The 24,941-nt window shown below is 39.4% G+C and overlaps 1 protein-coding gene across 1 annotated transcript in view; it reads right to left on the bottom strand.

Annotated features, from left to right (window-relative positions):
- Positions 1 to 3,410: 3,410 nt before the first annotated feature.
- The window catches only part of kif26ab (kinesin family member 26Ab), a 208,250-nt gene continuing 186,719 nt past the window's right edge, over positions 3,411 to 24,941 (bottom strand). Inside the window, exons 13-16 of the mRNA XM_063048063.1 lie at positions 6,669 to 6,862; positions 6,170 to 6,193; positions 5,877 to 6,027; positions 3,411 to 3,936 (exon numbers count right to left, since the gene is read on the bottom strand). Coding sequence (XP_062904133.1) covers positions 3,758 to 3,936; positions 5,877 to 6,027; positions 6,170 to 6,193; positions 6,669 to 6,862 — 548 coding nt within the window. The 3' untranslated portion in view covers positions 3,411 to 3,757. The remainder of the gene's footprint in view (positions 3,937 to 5,876; positions 6,028 to 6,169; positions 6,194 to 6,668; positions 6,863 to 24,941) is intronic.

Raw genomic sequence — 24,941 nt, 5'->3', positions numbered from 1 at the left:
CAACCAATGTACAAAAGAAGAAAACTGTGTAAATAACAATGATGCTGAGAACGTGAGTTGTAAAGAGTCCTTTAAAGTGAGCCTGAACGTCATTGAATTAGTTGCAAGTAGTGCCAAATGAAGTTGGCCACATTGGTTTAGAAGCCTGGTGGTCGTAGGATAACTGTTCCTGTACCTGATGGCATGAGACCTGAGGCTTCTGTACCTCCTACTGTATGGTAATAGTGAGAAGAGGACATGGACTGGATGGTAGTATTGCCAACGCTCATCTAAAGAATCCAGTCAGGATTTGGAAGTGTAACTTAACATAAGAGTTTCATTAGAACTAAGTGTTCATTCAACTAATTTGAGTTTACAGGTTAAATGGTTCTTCAGGATCAACAATTGAATAAGGAAAGTTTCCTGGATTACAAGACTGATAGAACTGGAAATTACCTAAGAAATTCAGTCCATGCTGCCATCCATTGACTTGAATCTGCTACTACATCATAACTTCCGACAAAGGAAGTGACAAATGTTGAGACATCAGTGTGATTGAAATTTCTGCTCACACAAAATGTGTTTTGTGGACGGTACTGTGTGCCCGAGATAAAAATGTTAATATGTAGTTACTATTTTTAATAAGAAGAAATTGTGAAGTCTTTCACATTTCACCATTTTTGCCCATTTTCTCATCGATAGGCTCCTTTAAAATTTATTTCAGCATAACTCTTGCTCTTAGGAGATTAGTTTCTCAAGACAATCACCTGCTGGTTTCCAAATACAAAGCTAACCCAGTCAAAAGCCAGGTGTTTTATCCACCCATTTACAGCACACCTCATGCTAATTTGGATCTTAACCTCCTGCTATGAGTAAATTGTATAGACGTCTAAACTATAGTCAGCAGGGTCCACCTTTACATATGTAGATTGAGACATGATGGTAATATGGAAACCCAAATGCGATTTTAACTGAGCCCTGAAGCCACTCAGTAAGAGGATTGGGATGTCAACTGAGACTAAGATGTAATTTTCCAGCTGGGCCGTGATAGGCCAGGAGAAGCTCAAGTGCTCCTTTGAAAATATAAACCTCCCTTTCCCCACTTCACCCCACCTCTAACAGCCTGGACATCTTTCTTCCTCCATGAATTCCATTTCTCCATGCCTGTGTGCTGCACTGGTGAGAGGTGTTACCCAAACTTTAATAAATTAGAGACGGAGGTGGTTATAAGGGAGGAAGTAGGTTGAAATGTTTTTCTATGATGACTATGATGACCAGACTTGCTCTTCCCAATCCCAAAGGCAAATCACAAACCTATTTTGTAGGTTTACCTGCTGGCTCTGTTCTGGATTTGCTCCTGCCTTCTGACATACTACAGTTAAACAGACAACCACTGCAATCTTAGCAGAGTGGACACAGCCTCGTTTTTAGTTCCCCACTTGGAACATTGTCATCAGGCTAAAGATGTTAAATTTGGCCCTTTCTGTACCCAAACTAGATTCTATGAAAATAAAATAAAAGAAAGGCACTGAAAGTTTAGATCTATGCCTAGATTAATCCACTGTTCAATCTAAGAGTTAAAACAAATATCTCTAATGGTTTCTTCTCATCAAATTTTTGAGCCTTTGTGAAAGTTATCCTTGTACTGGTCTGGCAAAACGGACAGAAATGAGGGTTCTGATTAACTTTAAACTTTAACTCTCGCTCTCCACAGGTAAAGATTGATCTGTTGATTCCTTCCAATAGCTTTTGGCTTTCTTATGGTAAGTGCAAGGGTTGCCTGGGATGTCTGTCTGTTACATACTTTTCCAGACTTCCCTTGCACTCCTACTCTAGAGCAATCAAGTCCCCATGGTGTCAGCCTGTCTCTGACCCCCACTCAATGTGGGGCAGGCGGGTGCTTGGAGAAATAATACACTCTCTAACCACACACCTGCCTTCATTATCCTCCCCTTGACTCTCCGCCCCCTACCCCACTCCCCTCCATTTCCTAAGTTAGTCTTCTCTCTCTGATGCTTCACTCCCAGGATGATTCTGTCTCCGACATCATTCCCCCCAGAAATATATTCTCTAATCCTAACCCCTTTCCCTCTTTGATCCCCCACCTCCACAGATAATCTTTTCTCCAATACCTTCCCTAACCTCCAACACCTAACTCCAAGATGTCCTCCCATCTTTATTCCTGTATCTTCCTTCTGTTTTTCTCATTTTCACCTCTTTGTCTTCATCTTAGGCTTTGTCTGTCTCCAACTATGCCCAAATCTGATTAAGAATCAACAGCTTGAAACATCAACTCCATCCAATCCTGCCCAAACTGCTGAATTCCTCAAGTACTTTCTACTCTTGTTTTGGATGCCCGGCATCCACAGTATTCTGTTTTTAACACTGGAAATTTTGACTTTTCTGCAGTTGTACAATCTAAGGAAAACATGTGCCAAACTAGAAGTTCCATAAAGATTATCAATATTGCCTGATAGTAAAATATTGGATCTATATCTTTATGCAAAATTTTAATTATGAAACAGAAATATTACTGCCAGTCAACATGTCATTTATTCACAGATAAAACTAATGTCACTACCATAATATACATTTATACAAAGATGCTGAAAAAAATGTACAAATATTGTCAGAAAATATCATCCGCAATGAACTGTGATCCCATATTTATTATTTCTTTATGTAAAATTGTTGTTGTTTGGCAATATTCATAACAATAACAGCTTTTGGCCAGTATTAAAATGAAAAAGAAACTGTACATAAACTTCTATGCAGTGTGTTCACATGTAAATACATCTTCTATCAAATTTGCTTTTTTGGGTAGTAATCCTGAGATGCAGTATCTTTCAATGACAGAGTCAATACTGTTATTATTTTGTATACCTGTTTTTGGTTTTAAAAAAGAGTATATAAATTTGATCATTAATAACTTACAATATTGTAATCATTGTGCAGTGTCACTTTGTATTTGCAGTGAATCATGGCTGTGAGGGTCACCTCAGATCAGTTGGCACAGTGAGCTCTTTGCTGATATATTTATTACTGGCTTAAAAAACTAGGAATTTCATTCTGCACTTCTGTTCCAGTAGCAATGTGTACAAAGAAATAACCCAAAAACAGACAAGATCCCATATAAAAACATCTTCAAAAATCAGTACATTTCATTACATGCTTAGATGAATGAAACTTTAAACACTATTAAAACAGAATAACATGAAATATTATTATACACACGAACATTGTAAAATTGAAAAGATAAAGATGGCTCTCCTTTCAATAAGAAGGCAAAGTCAAGGATGTGAACATAATTTACTTATTGCTTTGCTACAACGAAAGTTTTTACATGTATCGTATAAATACAATATACATTATAAAATAAGCAATTTGTTTCAGTGTTTATTTAGGTATGCTGGTTTCTTTACTAGCACCAATGCAAATAAGTCAAGTGAATCAAAAAGGCACTTTAAGGTTTTTCAGTTCTTTGTTCTTCTTGGTTTATGTTGCCTTCTTTCTTCCTTTGGGGAAAGGAAATTGTTCGCATGAACAGTTTAAGCTTTCATTCTCTTTCAGCTCGGAGGCACAGTATTGATTTACACTGCTCACCATCAAGATTCATTGCCACCATATCAGCTCACCCTCAGCATTCTCTTGCACTTTCTTCTGTCTCAGCATCACCAACCCTCACTGAAACACAATTCCTTTAAGTACTTCTCCTTCACATGCTGACTATTTTCACGGTAGAATAACCCTTCTCACGTTCTCCCATTAGCTGTCTTCTTTACACTTGCACTTCCCTTAGACCATCACTCACGTCAGTGATCACACCAATATCAAAACAAGTCACCATCATTATTCTTGCCTTGCACAGGTTGACCCGCTGCTCTAGCTCCTCAGTTATCTCTTCCAGAGCTTCTAGGTACTCCAGCGACTCTTCATCCAGATCCATATCAATTTCAACTGTTGGCAGAGAGAGTACAAGTGAGTCAAGCAAACAGAAGAATAGTGCATATAAAAAGTCTTTAGCATTCTGATGAAGCGTGTGAAACATTAATAGCTCTCCCATCTCAGTGTCACAAAATTGTACTCTGGACACTTGAGGTGAGAAGTCGATGCTAACACAACAGCTTAAGATTAGCAATTTATTCTTTGGAAACCCATGGGCCATCACCCTCACACTGTAACGTAGGAAGTGATGAAGCTTTTCCTTTGTCCAATACATAAAACAGCCAGGATACTGAACATTACAATTCTTGTGTTGATGTAAAATTTTCTGATATTTATCATTTTAAGCAGTTTGAGAACACTGTTTAGCAACCTCGGTAAATTTAGAGGAACAATGCTACAGCATGAATCAGATTAGCTGGGGAGATGTTCCAGAGGGGATGTAATGATTCACCTGTAACATTGGCAGGAGATCAGTATAAACCCAGACGCTGAGGCCTCAACCAGTATTTTAGTGTTTATGGTTGCCTCTTTGAGTCTTCTGGCATCCTTACAGCTACTCTCAAAAATCCCCACAGAAAATGCAGGCAATCATTACTTTGTCATAGGACTTGTATTTGAAACAACGTATTGGACAAGTGAATCCATTGTGGAATTACTCACAGAAACAGCAGATATATCACTTCTATATTCTGCAAAAATGCTATTATTTTTCTGTTCATTTTTATCCTTTAGCCATGTGATATATCCATGACAAATAACCAGAAAATCCATGGCATTCTAGCCACAGCATAATAGAAAAAATATATGAATTTGTTGACCTTGATTTCTTTGATCTCTCAGCAAGGCAGACAACTCAGTAAGCCACATTTACCCAGAGAAGATGTCTCTGACAACTAAATATGTAATGATGACTGAGGTGAGTGATCATGATTTCTACCACAAACTTATCAGTAAAGTAGCAGCACAGCTTCCTCACTGGAAATCCAAATACTCCTCCTCACAACCACTGTACTGGACCTCTGAAAGAACCTAGCCTCCAGGTCACATAAGGGACAGAAATTAATCCCATTGTCAAGGACATTAAGGTTACTGTTCTTAATGATCTGAAGCTGCATGAACAACACTACCATGTTCACCTACACCTCTTCCCCACCAGGAACATCTTGAATGAATTTGTACTCTATCAAGAACTCCTACCAGCATTGTGTAACAAGTTACTGCTGGGTACTCTGGCAGTGTCAGGGTCGGGGTCAGCAATATCACCTCCACTCGTCTTATTGTTACAGTTAGCTCAAGGGCAACTGTTGATGCTCTGAACAGTTGCCTACCTGTCACTCTTGAATCGGCCATTAGAATTAACATTTTGATCTTTTCTGTGAAATTAATTATTTGCTTCTTTGCAATCACTAAGGGTTGCCAATGCCTTTCCATAGATGTAAGATTCTGCTGATAAATCAAAATTATCAATGAACTCGGAATAAGCATTGTGCACTGTCCACTAAGTGCGTAATATTAATGTTTAAATAATTCTTTTGCTGCTCAGCCTTGGTGTGCATCGGAGCTCTTCCTTTGTGAAACAAAGTACTGTTCAAAATTCCAAATAAATCACACCGATCACATTTACATATAGTCCACAGTTCCCTCCTGAAGCTCTGACAAGTGAATACTCACTTTCTAGAGATTTGCACCTGGATTCACTGATGGATGATACGTATTTTTTCCCAGAAACTGCTTGAGCATATCCTTTGCATCTTTTTAGTTTTACTCCTGGGCTTAGATACATGTGTGCATTTTCACACACTGTAACATCGCATATTTGCTGCTTGCTGTATTTGCATTTTGATTGGAATGTAAAATAAATCAAACTGGCACTTATACATTTATACATGCCTATCTTTGTCATCCTGATCCTGCTTTCTAATAGAACACTGGAAGCCATGTGGTGCACTTACACTCTGAATTCCATTTATTCGGATCCATCATCAGCCTGTCCTTGGCTTGCTCCAGCTCCTTTGTCAACAACTCATGCTTCGCCTTTAACTCCCGAATCCGTTGCTGTCGCTTCTCCAATACCTTCAGCTTCAAATTGAAGTACATCAGACCCTGAGAGGATATAAACAAATGCCTCGTGTCAAAGCCCAAGTGGAGCAAGTGCAAATCAGTTGAAATTTTCACTCTGTATTTTTGTGAACTCAGAAGTCAAATAAAAATGTATCAGGAGAAGGAAATCATCTGAGGATCTCACCTCATCAACATCTTGAAAAGATTCCTGTGGCATTAAAGGCAAGAGAGAATAAAGTTAGCCTGACATATACTTCAGAAGGTATATGGCATTTGTGTACAATACAAAAATTTGGGAACAAATCTAATTATAGTACTGCTGCTGCATTTTAACTTCAAATAGCACACCTATTCTCATCTGCAAAGGAGTTAATGATGCTGGGACTGAGTGGCTATAAAGTGTGATAAACCAGGAAAGACCGCCAAGACTCATTGATAACATATTCATGGATTTCTTTCATTTATACAATCTTTCCTGACTAAGCATGATTAATAGAGAATAGTAATGATTTTTATCTCCTCTTGGTAAGGGCGCTCCAACATATGCATAATAAAATTAATAATTATAGCAATTTAATTGCAGTCAATCTCCTGTATGTAGTTGTACTTCATCTCCATTTAAGCAGCCATTCTACACTGCTGTCGAAATTTAGATTGTCTCAACTCACAGTAAATGTACTGACCTCAGTCTCTTCTTGCCTACATCTCTGTAACAGCTCCACATCATCGATTTCATAAACCTTAATTTCAAATGATTCCTTCAGGGTGCCCGGCAGAGGTGGCAGGTCCACCCACTGCCCAGTGGTGCCCGTTGGCTTCCGTCCCAGAGAAGAGGTATCGGGCAGAGGGGCTGGAATCAGCCGACGCCGCTGGGTACCTAAGAGAGAAAGATTAGCCCTTTGTTTACTGAATGCACTGCTGCAAGATCAGCCCTCAACCTACTACACAGTGGGAACAATCTCCCAACAAAATTTGCAGGAAAGTTTGCTGCAATCCACACTACAGTATTAGAACAGCATCTTCACCTTGACCAGTGTTCACTCTGCGCCAAAGTCAAATTTTATGAGTCAGATTTAAATCTACCACTGTACAATTCATACAATATTGTCAATATCTGAATACAACTGAAAGTCCATCTTATGTACTGCATCAAGAATTCTGATACAAAAAACACTTTATCACATAAAGAGTTAATTCTGCCCATTGTGACTGCAGCAGCTCTTTCAAAGGGTTTCACAAATAAATCCACTGTCTTGCTCTTCTCCCACAGGCTACAATATCTTGTTTTTAGGAACAATTTGAAACACATGGTTTTTCTAGAATTTGACACACAAAGTGACACTCTGTTTATGTGATACAACTAGTAGGTGACAGAGTATTCTGGAAAACAAAACTAATATTTTAACTTGACATAAAAAAAAGGCTTGACACCAATTGCTTTTCTTATTATTGAGCCATAACCAGCAATTTGAAATTTCTTCAACTCTATTGACATATTGGACAGGATTACTAGAAATCTAATCAAGTAGGATTCAGCCTGTTCTCAGGGACAGCATTCTCTCAGTTGTGTCTGGAGTTAGTGGGTTTGCAGAAAGTACTACATAGTCAGAGTCCCTCTTTTTGAATGAGACAATAAACCAAGGATATGCCTGTCTGTGGGGGTGTACGCAAAAGACCCATACCACTATTTAAAGGAGAGATGGCTAGCATCTAGCTCTCAAGCAAGCACCAAAATGAGATTATAAGGTCACAAGGGCAGCTGAGGATGGGTAATAAATGCTGATTCAGCTGGTGATGCCCTCATCCCGTAAATGAATAAATAAACAAAAAATCATGCTGCTCATCATGGGATCTTGCTGTTGAAATTGGCTACATTATAACACTGCCTATGCTTGAAAAGTATGTTCCTAGTTCTAGAGCAACTTGGGACAATGTGTCAGATGACATATCAAGGCAAGTCTTGAGGTAGAGTTACTGCCCATCGCTCCAGTTCACTCCTGATCTCCAGTGCTGCACAGAATTTGCACGACCAGGTGAATTTCCTGAATGCTCTGGTTTCCTTCCAAAATTTGTAGGCTAATAGCTACAGTAAATTTTGCCTGGTGTAGCCGAACGGCAGGAGAATAAGGGTGGAATTCGGAACATTTGGAGGAACTCAGTTGGTCGGGCAGCAACTGTGAAGGCAAACGGATGGTTGGAGGCTTGAGTCGAGATGCAACGTTCAAAATCTTCTGAGGGTTGGAATGGGTGATGGGAGTAGAGAACTCAACGTGGCTAATGTTGCATCAGTAATTGGAAATGAAAATGTCAAGATGGGGTAGAAGGCCAGAAAGTAGTGGTGAAGAAGAAGAGTAATTCAGAAGATGGAGAAAGGTTTCCGGTGACGTCATCATCCAGAATGGCAGCTTAAATCAATAGCTCCTCTGGAAAAATGCGTATTTTACCCCGTTAATCCATCAAATATAAGATCTTTCGAAAATATCTAATCGATAAGGGGGGCAAGAATGGGGAAAGAAGAAGCATCACTGTGGAGCCTATGAACGAGAGGGGTGCAACAAGCTGCTCTCCTACCCGAACGCGTGGTAGTGAGGCTGACGATGGGCCTCATTCAGGCGAAGCGGCAAATATGATAAAAATTCTGGAAGAGATACGGGGATTCCAAAAAGATATATGTAACCGGGTAACCATCGAATCTTATTCATTATCGTTAAAAGTGTACTTAGGCATCCATCCGAGTAATGCTAGAATAGTTATCTGTGCCTTTAAGTGGAGATGGTGATGTCATTACTCACGTGCGGGATAGTGGGGAGACCATTTTTGTTTTTGGCGGAAGAAGCTGGTGGGGCTTTGGGGTTAAGTTCCTCCCAGAGATACTGGGCATGGTGAGGAAAGGTGAGTATTAATTGACGATATCCATGTGAATTCGTTTATGCTTGTTGGCGAATCGAGAGTATCAGTAATTTGACATGTTTTACATGTGGATGCTTTAGATTTTAAGGAGTGAAGGCATTAGCGCTGGACAGCGTGGCCTGTGCACAATTCCTTACCGGTCAAGTAGGTAACTTCCTGTAACTTAACTACCAGGCAATATCTTGTAAAAGTTGTGCCAGAGTGTACCTTTTGTCTAACTTTATTATATCATGACTGATTGTGAATGTAACAGCATAACGTGAATGTTTAGTCTCTGGAAGTTTAGCACATGTGTACTAAAAAGAGAGTAGACGTTTTAGATGAGATGTATTCTCTTACATTTTCACTGCTATGTATAAGGTACAGGGTTGGTAGGATTCTAATGTTGTTTGTATGGTGTTCCTTCAGAATTGCCACTACCGTATTAGTTCTGTATTAGTTTTGTATTATTTCTGTATTAGTTTTGTATTAGTTCTGTCTGGTTTGCTTTATGTATTTTTATACTGCATACGCAATTCGTCGATACACAAGGGTGTGGATCGGAAGTTAAACTGAGATTTTAATGGCGGGAACTAGTTGTAAATTCATTCGTTTTGTTTTGAGACCCTCTTCCAGCACTAAAACATCTAAAACAGATAAAGGAATTAAAACCCGAAAAAGTATTTGTTGTCCTGCGTATGTACTTTTCCCCAGGCTACAAAATATAAAACAGCAACTAAATGATATATAGTCAGAGCTCGCCAACGTCAATCAAAAAATAGCATTGGCAGAGACACGAATTGAGAAGGTGGAAGATCGCGTGCAAAATGTGGAACGGATACTAAGTAAGACGATAAAAATATTGAGTCAACAAGAAAGTAAACAGCTTGACCAGGAGGGAAGATCACGACAGAAAAATATCAGGATATACAATGTTCCCGAAGAAGCAGAGGGTTTGTCTATGATGGAGTTTGTAGGAAAGTTACTGCGGGACGTGCTGGAGATTCCCTCGACTATGGAGCCTGAAATTGAGGGAGCGCATCATGCGCTCGTCCCAAGGCCTACTGGAGACAGAGAAGATAAGCCACGCTCAATAGTAATTAGATTCCTTCGATACAATACCAAGGCGGAAACTCTACGAAGGGCCTGGGGTAAGAAGAGGGTGTTTTTGAACAGGAAATTAATATAGTTCGATCAAGATTACCCCCCGGCAGACCTGCAGAAATGGAAGGAATACTCTGAAGTAAAGCGAATATTAAAGCAAGGAAAGATTAGATTCCAAACTCCGTACCCTGCTAAACTGTGAGTGTTTTATGAAGATGGGATGCAACTGTATCAGACAGTGGAAGAGGCGACTACAGACATGAAGAACAGAGGGCTGCCCGCTAGCGTGGTCAAACCAAGGGAAAGCTTGGCTGAGCAGTTATCACGATCTGCTTGGGAAATGGTAAGAGAACCGAGAAGGCAGGGGATGGGAGGAGGGCGAGAGAAAAATATCAGGGAGAGACTGTGAGTTTTCTGAAGACAGCCCTCACCCCCTCCAGAAGAGCCATGCGGTTTGGCTAACTTTAAAAGTGTTGATAAGCTAAACAGAAGCAAAAATAGACGGTGCTATACCTATCTCAAGAAATACTTATTATAATGTGGATTTTATATTACTCAATTTTTTTATTCATTCATTCACTCCTTTTTCCCCACCTAAATGAGAATATATATATATGGGAGGAATACACAGGGGAATCTTTTCTGTGTAATGGACATAGATTTGTTCACTTACTTCTATGGGTACTGCAATGGGGGCCCTCAACTCACAGGGAGGAGGGGCTATCTCCCACGGCTAGACGCTTCCTCTAGCTCAAACCAGGGTCATCTACTAGAGACCTCAGCCTTGGAATCACACCTTTGTTGCCTTTTTTTTATTATTCGCATTTCTTGATTCTTATTTGTTCCGGGAGTAGATCGATTAAATTTTATTTGGCTAATTTCAATGATACACATGGCTAAGGACAAAGAAAAATTCATTTCTTTTAATGTCAATGGGCTGTTAAATCCAATCAAATGCAGTAAAATTCTATCCAAAATGAAAAAAGAACAAGCCCATGTCGTATATTTACAGGAAACTCACTTAAGTGATAATGAGCATGGAAAACTAAGGAGAATGGGTTTCACCAATTTGTTTTTCTCCTCATATAAATCAGGACATAGGAGAGGAGTTGCTATTCTTATCTCAAGCAAGCTAAACTTTGAAAAAAGTATTCGAAATGGGAGATAAGGATGACAGACGTATTCTGGTAAGGGAGAATATAGACGGAAATTCAGTTATTCTACTGAATATATATGCACTCCCAGGAAGTGATAATAGTTTCAGAAAATTACTAATATTATGGTAACGGAAACAGAAGGTCTCCTGATATGTGGGGGAGACTTAAATTTACAATTACAACCAAAGTTAGACTCTTCCAATAGAAAAACCTATGAAGCAAAGTCCTTACATAAGTAAGTTAATACACTTTTTGAGGTTGTTGGTCAATTGATATACGGAGGGACCTTTCCCCCGATGGAAGGGATTACACTCATTATTCTGCGCCCCGTTCTGTATATACAAGAATAGACAATTTCATAACGTTTGGAAAAGACAAAGACAAAATAAGCACCTGTGGAATTGGGACAACAGATGTAAGTGACCATGCACCTATATATTTATCTGTTGATTTTGACCTACAACCAAAGAATACTATTTGGAAACTAAATTCAAGTCTACTCAATGATCCCTACTTTAAGGAGCAAATTAAAAAAGAAATTGGTCTTTACTTAGAATTCAATGATAATGGAGAGGTTTCACCTTCCGTTCTATGGGATACTCTGAAGGCTGTCTTAAGAGGGAAAATTATAGCAGTATCTTCATATCCTTCATATAAGAAAAAAATAAGGAATAAAACATTAGAGGAATTACAAAATAGGCTGAAGGAACTAGAAAAACAGACAAACTGAATTTGGCACAGGATACATTAGAGGAAATTTTAAAAATTAGGAATGAAATTAATAGTTTGGCTACACAAGAAATCAGGAAAAAATTAATGTTTCTGAAACAGAGACATTATGAAAGTGGATCTAAGTCTATGAAAATACTGGCGTGGAAACTGAAAAAATAGCAGAAAATACAATTCATAGAATTAGAGATCCAAGAATAAAAATGATTTAAAAAAAATAAGCTAACTGAAATTCAAGAAGCTTTTGAAGTATTTTACAAAACTCTACATTCCCAAGTTCTAGGGAGAAGCATAACCCAAATTGACAGCTTCCTGAATTCTCTAGAGTTACCCACTTTAAGCGAAAAACAAAATAGAACGATGACTGCTGACATAACTGAAGTTGAACTTAAAGCTGCAATTAGTAGGCTTAAATTAAGCAAGTCACCAGGATCAGATGGGTATATGGCAGAGTGATACAAAGAATTTAAAAACGAGTTAATTCCTGTCTTGGTCCCCACACTGAACAGGGCTCCAAAAAAAAAGCACAAATGCCTCCCAGCTGGAAGGAGGCGATAATCTCAGCTATACCAAAAGAAGGCAAGGATAAAATGGAATGTGTGTCATTTCGACCAATATCCATTCTTAATGTAGATTATAGATTATTTACCTCCATCACGGCCAAACGATTAGAAGAGTTTCTACCCACACTGATACATAGTGATCAGACAGGTTTTCTACAACAACGCCAAACACTATATGAAGGTTCTACAACTACGCCAAACAATATATGAAGGACACTTCACATAATGGATCATGTACAAAAAGATGAAATCGAAGCAACAGTGATAAGCGTGGATGCTGAAAAGACATTTGATTCGGTTAATCGGAATTTTCTTTACAGAGTTTTACATAGATTTGGTTTCCATGACACAATTATTAAAACTATACAGGCACTATGTGACAACCCTACTGCTAGGATTAAAATCAATCAAATAGTTTTACACTAGAAAGGGGCAGGAGACAGGGTTGTGCATGGTCACTGCTACTCTTCACATTATATCTGGAACCATTAGCTCAATACATCAGACAAAGTGAAGATATCAGGGGAATTACTATTAAAGGGACAGAGCATAACATAGAACATAGAACATAGAACACAGAACATAGAATAGTACAGCACAGTACAGGCCCTTCAGCCCACAATGTTGTGCCAACCCTCAAACCCTGCCTCCCATATAAGCCCCCACCTTAAATTCCTCCATATACCTGTCTAGTAGTCTCTTAAACTCTTTCAGACCCTACCAGTAGAGATTAATCAAAATCAATTCAATGAATGGAACAAAATGTTATCAAGATATATATGGCAAGGTAAAAGGCCTAGAGTTTGTCTCAAAACTTTGCAATTAGCCAAGGAAAAGGGGGGATGGGGCCCACCTTCTCTTAGAGATTATTATTTTGCAGCACAGTTGAGAGCTGTGATATGCTGGTGCAACCCATCATATGATGCTCAATGAAAAAAGATTGAGGAGAAGATACTTCCCATCCCCCTACAGGCAATTTTGGCTGATAGCAACCTACAAAGGTACATAAATACTATTGATAACCCATGGGTGAAATGGACTCTGAAAATTTGGAAAACTATTCTAAAAGAAGATAAACTAGAGGTAGATATTGCAATTCTTAAATGGTGTGCATATGACTCAGATTTTACACCGAATAAACTGGATGCTAGATTTAAGGACTGGACAGCTAAAGGAATAACAGTTCTTTACAATATAATGAAAGAAGGAACACTGTTCAATTTTGAAATGCTTAAAGAGAAACACTTATTAGAAAAACAAGACTTTTATCAGTATTTACAGATGCGACAGTATGTTAATAGGACGGTTAAAAATGTAACCAAGACAAGTACATGTTTTATAGAGCTATTTAGAAAAGCATATAATTCAGATAACGGTAGTAGAATCATTTCAAGCGTGTATAAGGGTTTGTCAAATCCTAAAAGACATTCGACTAAAACAAAATGGGAGAAGGAGGGAGGGATAATTATATCTGAGGAAGAATGGGCAATAATATGGAGGTAGCAATGGAAGTGTACCAGTTCACAGAAATGGAGGGAGTTCGAATGGAAAAACTTGATAAGATATTTTATTACACCCTCTCAGAAATCCCATTATGATAGTAACCTCCCCATTTGCTGGAGAAATTGTGGAAATCAAAATGCAAACCATTATCATATTTTCTGGGAATGCCCCGTTATCAAAGACTATTGGAATGGGATACACAATGCCCTACAAGACATCTTTAAATGTGAAATACCCTTAGAGAGTAAGACCATATATTTTGGGTATATACCTCAAGAATGGTTGAAAAGAGATAAATATTTAATGAATATACCGCTGGTGGCCGGTAAAAAGACCCTTACCAGAAAATGGTTATCACAGGACAGCCCAACTTTAAATGTATGGATAGAAATTACAATGGATGTTTACAAAATGGAGAAGATAACAGCATCTGTTAGTCATAAGTTGGAACAATTTGATTCATACTGGGAAAATGGTATAACTGCGTAACACCTCATAGGCCCGATTTTATTCCCACAAATCAATGATTATGTTGTAAAAAAAAATCACTCCCTACTTGTATATAGTTTTCTCCTTTTGCTTGTTCCTTCTTTCCTCTCTTTTCTATAAGTGTATACCTCAGATAAATATTATGTGGAGATTTGTGGCATATATGAATATATGATATATATGTACAATATCTGAAATATATCTTATGGAAATGACTGTCTGATGATGAACTTCAATAAAAAATATATTTAAAAAAAGAAGATGGAGAAAAAGGGCAGAGTTGGTCGGCATATGAGAGAAACAGGGACACAAGTGGGTTTGATGTCATTGTTCTGAGAGCTGGTATAGGCTCTATACCATTGAAGACAGAATAAATATGAGAGATTTATCTCTACCACATAGGTAAGATTGATAACAAATTTTCTATGGGACAACAGAAAATATATGCTGTCAAGTGCAAATTTCTTCCAAGATGTTGAATAGAATGGCATTTGATGCCAAAGTCTTGGTAAGGAGTGATGCAGGGTTACTATCTGGTGCATTAGTTTTCAGTCATTGCATGCCTGATTGAAACTGTTCCAAATACACTCAATCAATAAGGCATGGCTCATGTGATTTTCTGTACCAGTTAGGTTTGCCTGAGGGCTTGGAAGAGGAATTTTCTTGCTCCCTTCTTCTCTCTTGGATTTGGACACTTTTTTAGCCCCTTTCAGGAAATTAAGTCTGTGGGGGCACTCATAAATTCATAGACATTTACAGCAGGTACTTTGTCCATCATGCACATCGTAGTGACCTCCAGTCATCATGAAGGGTGTCTTATGGATGAACAGGTCTTTAACTGCCTGTCAGTTTCACTCATTCACAAGTAACACTGTGCAATGAAACAGGCTTTCCAAAAGCCTTATCCGGGGGCTAAAAACAGCTATTACTTCAAGCTACATAATCGTTGACAAAAATTAGCAGCAGACATAAGAGATAAATTCATTCGAGATGATGTGTGGGCACTGTCATGTTTAGAAAGACTGGCAGCACATTTAGGAAATTACATGACAATAATGACATTTACCATTTCAGTGAACATTGGAAACATCAGGAAACATGCAAATACAGAAATCATTAAAATATTGAGGTATTTGACATGCAATTAGTTCATACGTACAAAAGCCCATAAATATATTCATTTTACGTACTAAAATTAGCCCATATACCAACAGCATTTTGATCCTGCCTGCAACAATACATCAAACATCCATTCAGAACCTTTATTTCTTGCTTTGCTATTCTGATCATCCTCGAGTTCAGAAGAAAAGCATGCTGTGAGTTCAGTTGAATGATTTCTTGTAGCTTTCTCCCTCAATATATTTCACCATATTTCAAATATTCATGAGAATTAATTTGAACATGCAAAATTGATTTAAAATACATGTTTTCAGGGAGTGAACTGCAATTAAGGCTTTCTTCTCCTGCCCACCACAATTTCAGTGGAAGAGCCCCAAAATTCTGCTTCTCTGGGATACCTCATGATCTTTCACGAGAGTTTGAATGGAGAGTGGTAAATCCTCCTACAAATTCAATCCATTCATTGCAGCCCTTCTTTAATTACTATCATAGGTAATTTCTGTTAAATTGCTTAGGGGTTCATAACCCTCTGAGCAGTGTTTAGTGAAAACATCAGAAATATCAAGATAAAAGTTCACTTCAGAAATTGAAGGGCATTTGCAATTCAAGGGCCAAGAATTAGATGTGCAAAGCCAATCTACGCTTCAAACAAAGCATATGATTAAAGTTGGGAATTAAAGGACGGCTTTGCAAGCAATACCCATACCACTACTATAAATGAAAGAAGAAATTACAAGTCGGATATTAGGGGATATTCTTTGCATATTCATGATTCACCTACCATGGTTATGCTGCATATTAATTATGATTATTGAATGATCAGTAAATAGAAGGATCCAAGTTTTGCCTAAAAGTATTCAGTCCTTACATGGAGCAGATTTTGAAATTAATCTTTAGTTATAAAGATCATGAGAAGGACATGTAGTCTATCTTATAAGCTAATCAACTTCATTACCAAATATTGCATCAAATTTTTGCTCTACCTCCCAGACTCCACCATTTGCCAGAAAATTCTGTCTGTCTTGTGATGACTGATAGACCTGAGTGGAAAGAGAGAACTGTCTAAGCTGGGTACTTCTGCTGATCAGTTATAATTGCCCTCCCACAAACTCTGCAAAATTCTTTTGAGCTAAGTGCTGGAGGTCAAATCCATTATAGTGAAATGAAAAAAAATTAGTTTCTAATTGCTTTGAGACACTGAGGTCAGAACCTCCAACAGATTATTCTGTAGATTACTCTCTTTGATAATATCCCTTGGTCTATCTGGGCTTTCCATGGGCCTCAGTTATTGGAACAGCCTTTGTTGCTTCCATTCAAAAATTACCAATTGCTCTTGTAGCATTTACACCCTCACTCATATTGTTGTACATGACAGCAGCCGTCACATTTTCATATGGTCTTATAAATGGTGTATTTTGCAATATTTTCTGAGTAATGATAAGCTACAATAGATTAATTGAGCTGTCCAGCACAGAAAGTTATTTGGGCCATCGTACTAGTGTCTGCCTTAGGAAACGGATCTCCAATCAACCCACTCACATCACACTTTAAATAACCACACAAGACACAGGTATGTTCAGTCACTTCCACAACACAAGTATATTTCAAATTAAAATAAATGTCAGAGAGATGTGTGAGCAATTTTAGAATTATTGAACAATTTGAATATCAGTGTCAAGCATGAAGATAAAGGTTTAGGAGATTTATTTCCTCTTCCCTCCTCTTGCTGCTTTATAATTGCTTTTCATATCCATTATCAATCAATCAATTACAACTAATACAATTCAAATAATTGCATTCCATACAAATGTTAATAGAAAGAGGTGCAATGAATTGGTTGTACGATGTCATAAAGTACTGTAAACACCATCAAGGTTTGGCACTGTGAATATAATATATTCAGTTTTTCACCAAGGTTATTATCTGTGAGAAAAAGGTGACTGAACTTGGTTAACAATTCACATAATGCTGTCTTCAAGATGATGTTTAAAATTTCTACACTGTTTCACAAATTCTTTTATTATCCTAAACTGAGTCCTGCCAGCTAGCAATGTAAGAGGCCATGACACCTACACCTTAGATACTTCCTCAAATCCAACACAACTTATGCACTTGGCTAAAGGGCAATAATTTCCCCATGGTATTTAGATCATGGTTCTACATTATTTTCCCAGAAAGTATGTTCCCATAGTTGTGCAAAATACTTGTATGCATTTTGCCAACCTGTATGAGCTGCCTCTTCTCAAATACCGTACCTCAGTATCCAACAACTATGCTGTGAAAAGAGAGGAGACTGATTCAAGGTGAGGGCAAAAACAATTGTCTCTGGATCCCACAAGGTATAATGAAAGACAATGACTTGCTAAAGTACATCCCATTCAATCAAAAATGGATTCAGGCTCTCAGTTCTGTGTGCTATTACTTTACTTTTAATCATTTGTTCCAAAGGCCACAACTCCTCCAAGGCATAAGACATTTTCACTTCATGACTAAATATTACATTTACAAACTATACATGAATTCAGACATAGCATAGAGCCAACTTTGTCAGCCCTTCTCATCATATAAAGCAACATAATCCTCCTGTGGTTTCACTGGTGACAAATATAAACAGTCCATACCAATGGTATTTACAATTTGTTCACTTCTGGATCTAGCCCAGGGCAGTGTTCTTTCAGCCTTCTTGTAAATAGCAGATTTACAGAATTTCTGCACCTCTCTGGCCAACATTATCCATCCCCTGACCTGAGAATAAGTTCACAGTCAGGAGCTTCGTCAACTGTGAGATGTTTTGCTTTGCTATGTTGATGTTGTACTCTCAACCTCAGAGCAGCCAAACACTGCAAACACAGCACGTTTAATTAAACAAAAATTGACAATCCGTCCTTCAGTATAAAATATTCAGGTACAGCTGGAGGAGTTCCAAACTACATCATGCAGCTGCTTTACAACTATGTGAGTGAGGTATTACCTAAAGTTTCTTCATGTCCTTTCAAGGAAATATTCCTCCTAGCAGACAAATGGCTTAAGTTGGCAGGTCATCTGCAGCTTCTCATCCCTGCTACCACCCCCAGAAATATCCTAATCTGCCTTTGCCTCAGTTTCACTTATACAGCATAGTGTGGAATGTTCTAGAGAGTTATGAATGAAATCCTCTCAGTCCCGAATTATGTAATATTTTGTATGAACGCAACTGGATCTAGTATCAATATTCTAGTCACCTAAGATTCTTTAATCATAGAAATCTTAGAGCCACGGGAATTTTAACACAGGGCACCATATTGCCTGTTGTGTTTACGGATGCAAACTGTCATTGGAGGAATATTTCACAAACTTGCACGTCCCCAAGTTCTTTTTCCTAAGGTAAAAAAAAATTCAATATTACACTTCCTTCCTTTCATCCAGATGGGAGATTTTTACTGTTTTACAAGTGTGACTCAAATTTGAATCTGCATTGAAATCTGTTTTTTTTTGCTATTTTATTCTCCAAAATAGATGTTACTTGCAGTGTGCAGATCTTTAATGGCATAATATAGCATAGAAACAGGTCCTTCAGTCCATCACATCCATGCCGGCCTTCTTGCATGAATCCTACCTCCCTGCATTAAGACTGATCTCTCTACACCTGGCCTATTCAATTGCCCGGCTAAATGACTCACAAACCTAGTGATTGTATCTAATTCCACCTCTTCCTCTGTCAACGAATTCCAGATATCAACCACTCTCTGCATGAGAAACATACCCCTCAGATCCCCTTTAAAATTCTTCCCCTCACCTTCAGAGTCAGAATCGAATTTAATATCGCTGGCATATGTAATGAAATTCGTTGTTTTGTGGCAGCAGTACATTGCAATACATTGGAATAAAAAAACTAAATTACAGTGAGAAATAAATTAAAATAGGTGCAAAAAGAGCATTAAGAAGAAAAAAAATAGTGAGGTAGTGTACATGAGTTCATTATCCATTCAGAAATCAGATGGCAGAAGGGAAGAGGCTGTTCCTAAATGTATCGTCAGGCTCCTGTACTTCCTTCTTATTGTAGCAATGAGCAATGAGAAGAGGGCATGACCTAGGTGATGGGGGTCCTTAATGATTGACATAGTCTTTTAGAGGCATTGTCTTTTGAAGACATCCTCAGTGCTGGGAGGGCTAGTGAAACCATAAGACGACAACACAGGAGCAGAATTAGGTCATTCGGCCCATCGAATCTGCTCCACCATTTCATCATGACCGATCCATTTCCTTCTCAACCCTATTCTACTGCCTTCTCCCCATAACATTTCACGCCCTGCCTAATCAAGAACTCATCATCTTCTGCCTCAAATACACCCAATGACCTGGCCTCCACAGTCACCTGTGGCCACAAATTCCACAGATTCACCACCTTCTGGCTAAAGAAATTCCTCTTCATCTCTGTTCTAAATGTGCATTCTTCTATTCTGAGGCTGCGCCCTTTGGTCCTAGACTTCCTCATCATAGGAAGCATCCTCTCCACATTCACTCCATCTAGGCCTTTCAATACTTGATGGGTGTCAATGAGTTCCCTCTTCATTCTTCTAAATTCTAGTGAGTAAAGGCCCAGAGATTCTCATGAACCTCCTCTGAACTCTCCAATGTCAGCATGTTCTTTTTTAAATAAGGGGCCCAAAACTGCTCACAGTACTCTGTGAGACCCCACCAGTGCTTTGTGAATCCTCAGCATTATATCCTTGCTTTTATATTCTAGTCCTCTCAGAATGAATGCTAACATTGCATTTGCCTTCGTCTCAACCAACTCAAACTGCAAATTAACCTTCAAGGAATCCTGCACGAGTATCCTCAAGTCCCCTTGCACCTTGGATTTTTGAATTTTCTTCCCATTTAAAAAATAGTCCACGCTTTTGCTCCTTCTTCCAAAGTGCGTGACCAAACACTTCCCGACACTGCATTCCATTTGCCTCTTCTTTGGCCATTCCCTTAATCTGACCAAGTCCTTCTGCAGTCTTCCTGCTTCCTCAACCTGCCTCTCCAATTATCTTTGTATCGTCTGCACACTTGGCTACAAAGCCACCAATTCCATCAGCCAAATCATTGACATACAACGTAAAAAGAAGCACTCCTATGACGCATGTGGAACACCACTAGTCACCGGCAGCCAATCAGAAAAGGCTTCCTTTATTCACACTCTTTGCCTTCTGCCGATCGGACAATGCTCTATCCATGCTAGTATCTTTCCTGTAATACCATGGGCTCTTATCTTGTTAAGCAGCCTCTTGTACGACACCTTGTCAAAGGCCTTCTGAAAATCCAAGCACACGACATTCACTGATTCTCCTCTGAGTATCCTGCTTGTTATTTCCTCTAAGAATTCTAACAGATTTGTCAGGCAAGACTTTCCCTTAAGGAACCATGCTGACTTTGGCCTATTTTATCAAGTGACTCCAAGTACCCCGAAACCACACTTTTAACCATCAGCTCTAATGTCTTACCAACCACTGAGGTCAGTCTAAAGGCTGATTTATACTTCTGTGTCACATTGACGCTGTACGTATGGCGTAACCAGGAACCCTATGCAGAGCCTACGTGGATCCCTACGCCGTAGCCTGACGCGCACCTCTCCCAAAATGTAACTACGCATCGCGGCAACACGGACCGCAACAACTGTGATTGGTCCACTTGGTAGCATCGCATTTCCTCCTATGCTGCAATAGCTTCCCATTGGGCGACTGAAGGGCAGGGAAGGAACTCTGGCTGCAATGCTTTCCATAAAGCTTTACAGACCTCCGAAATTATGGAGGACACATTTCACTTTTACGAGAAAAGACGCCCGCTTTAAACTTGTTTACCCCGAGAAAGACTACCATGACCATGAAGCCTTGCACGGGCAGGTGGGTGCGCATGCACGACGTGCCCGAATTGCAGAGCGACGCAGACACACCAACGCACAAGTGTAAGTGCTCACAACGTGCATAGGCCACTTGCGTAGGTTATGCCGTCCATTTGACGCAGAAGTATAAATCAGCCTTAATAGGCCTATCTCTGCCTCCCTCCCTTCTTGAAGAGTGGAATCGCACTTGCAATTTTCCAGTGCTTCGGAAACATTACAGAATCTACTGATTCTGGAAAGATCATTACTAATGCCACCTCGTACTCGCATTACTCGTACTCACGATGGAGTTGGCGGAGTTTGCACCTTTCTGCAGCTTAATCCCATGTCCCTACCATAGGATACCCCTACCACAGAAAAAGATTTTGACTATGTATCTGATTTATGCCTCTCAATCTTATATACTGTATGTCACTCAAATCGCCCTGATGTCTCCCTTGTTCCATAAACAACGTACCGCCTATCCAATCTCACCCCATAACTAATATCCTCCAGTCCAGGCAATGTCCATATGTATCTCTGCTGCACTCTCTCCAGTGCAATCACATGCTACTCCTCCTGGAGCGGCTTGCACTGGAATCAATGTCAAAGATTAACGTTCCTTCTTTCATCTGTTTTCCATGTTTGTTGTATACTTACACATTCCAATATGAATAGTATGGATAAAATCAGAATCAATTCTCAGCCAACAATGTAACAATCAGCTCAACGCAATGCACACTGACTCTTATTGACTGATTGCACCCAACCTATTACACTGCAGTTCCTCATACAACAGAACAGTGGAAGTATATTTGTCATTCTTATGGCTACAGTTCAAGGGGGTGGTTCATCACTGCCTTCTCAAGGCCACTTAGAGGATCAGCTTAAAATATGCTGGTAGGTAATATTTCTAAATAGATTTTTTCTATTTAAATCAAAAATAGTTGGTATGACAAATTTTCAAAGCTACATCATGATTGTGCACTTATTTACTCAACCAGTGGAGGTGGAAAATCTGATTAAATGCTGTAGTTTGAGCACTCGAATGAAGTAAATTCAATCATCTGATTAGATGTTCCCCATGTGAAAATATTTTCCACCATCACATTACAAGCAAATTTGGAGTTTACAAGTAAGTCAGCAGATAGAAAAGCAACTATTTCTCAGATCCTTTCTAAACCACCCACTTCGAGCCTTGAACCTATGCAGTTGGCTTTTATATATCTTTCCTTTGGTGAGAACTTTCTTAGTATCTAGCCTATTTATGCCCCTCTTAATCTTGTACACCTTTATCAAATCCTCCCTACATTTCCTCCACTTCAGGGAAAACAAGCCCAGCTTATTTCATCTCTCCACATAACTGAAACATTCCATCCCAGGCAATGTGAATCTCCACTGAATCCTCTCCATGTGAAAACAGACTGTACTCAATAGCCCAGTTGTGGCTCAATTCCAAATGCATTTTGGGAGGACTAACAAGGCTATAACATACACAATGTGTGGTAGACTCCACAGGACTATTGAGGAAAAATGGACTTTGGCATTCAAATCCAAGAATCCCAAAAGTACAGGAAGAAAAATCAGTTACGAAGGCAAATGGAATGCTTGCCTTCATTAGCTGGGGCATAAAATATAAGAACTAACAGAACACGGTATGCCTTAGCCTTGTTAGTCCTCCCACAGAATGTCACTTACCAGGATTAATTTCCATCTGCCATCTCTCTGCCCATCTAATCAACTCATCTACATCCTCTTATAATTCAAGACTATCATCCTTACTATCAATACCACTATTAATTTTGTGTCACCTGTGAAATTATTAAGCATATATCTCCATCACTAGTCAAACAAATCCATCTATGAGAATTTGGTATTGAAGATCATGAAGTCCTGTGGCAAGATGAACAAACTGAAACAAGATAAACATAGAAACACAGAAAACCTACAGCAAAATACAGGCCCTTCAGACCACAATGCTGTGCCGAACATGTACTTACTTTAGAAATTACCCAGGGTTACCAAAAGCCCTCTATTTTTCTAAGCTCCATGTACCTATCCAGGAGTCTCTTAAAAGACCCTATCATATCCGCCTCCACCACCATCGCCGGCAGCCCATTCCACGCACTCACAACTCTCAGCAAAAAAAACTTACCCCTGACATCACCTCTGTACCTATTTCCAAGCACCTTAAAACTAGGCCCTCTTGTCTTAGTCATTTCAGCCCTGGGAAAAAGCCTCTGACTATCCACATAATCAATGCTTCTCATCATTTTATACACCTCTATCAGGTCACCTCTCATCCTCCGTCGCTCCAAGGGGAAAAAGGCTGAGTTCACTCAACCTATTCTCATAAGGCATGCTCCCCAATCCAGGCAACATCCTTGTAAATCTCCTCTGCTCCCTTTCTATAGTCTCTACATCCTTCCTGTAGTGAGGTGACCAGAACTGAGCACAGTACTCCAAGTGGGGTCTGACCAGGGTCCCATATAGCTGTAACATTACCCCTCAGCTCTTACACTCAATCCCACTGTTGATGAAGGCCAATGCACCGTATGCCTTCTTAACCACAGAATCAACCTGCACAGCAGCTTTGAGTGTCCTATGGACTCGGAATCCAAGATCCCTCTGATCCTCCACACTGCCAAGAGTCTTACCATTAATACTATATTCTGCCATCATATTTGACCTACCAAAATGAACTGCCTCACACTTACCTGGGTTGAACTCCATCTGCCACTTCTCAGCCCAGTTTTGCATCCTATCGATGTCCTGCTGTAACCTCTGACAGCCCTCCACACTATCCAACATAACCCCATCAGCCAGTTTACTAACCCATCCCTACACTTCCTCATCCAGGTCATTTATAAAAATCACAAAGAGAAGGGGTCCCAGAACAGATCCCTGAGGCACATCACTGGTCACCAACCTCCATGCAGAATATGACCCATCTACAACCACTCTCTGCCATCTGTGGGCAAGCCAATTCTGGATCCACAAAGCAGGGTCCCCTTGGATCCCATGCCTCCTTACTTTCTCAATAAGCTTTGCATGGGGTACCTTATCAAATGCCTTGCTGAAATCCACATACACTACATCTGACGAAGGGTCTTGGCCTGAAACGTCGACTGCACCTCTTCCTAGAGATGCTGCCTGGCCTGCTGCATTCACCAGCAACTTTTATATGTGTTACACTTCATCTACTGCTTTACTTTCATCAATGTGTTCAGTCACATCCTCAGAAAATTCAATTAGGCTCGTAAGGCACGACCTGCCTTTGACAAAGCCGTGCTTACTAAGCACTGAAGTAAGACTCACTGGTCTATAATTTCTTGGGCTATCTCTACTCCCTTTCTTGAATAAGGGAACAATATCTGTAACCCTCCAATCCTCTGAAACCTCTCCCTTCCCCATTGATGATGCAAAGATCATTGCCAGATGCTCAGCAATCTACCCCCTCGCCTCTTACGGTAGCCTGGGGTACATCTCATCCAGTCCCGGAGACTTATTCAACTTGATGCTTTCCAAAAGCTCCAGCACATCCTCTTTCTTAACGTC

Source organism: Mobula hypostoma, chromosome 1 (assembly GCF_963921235.1).
Source record: "Mobula hypostoma chromosome 1, sMobHyp1.1, whole genome shotgun sequence".
NCBI classification, from domain to species: Eukaryota; Metazoa; Chordata; class Chondrichthyes; order Myliobatiformes; family Myliobatidae; genus Mobula; species Mobula hypostoma.
This window is presented reverse-complemented; position numbering and strand designations above follow the sequence as displayed.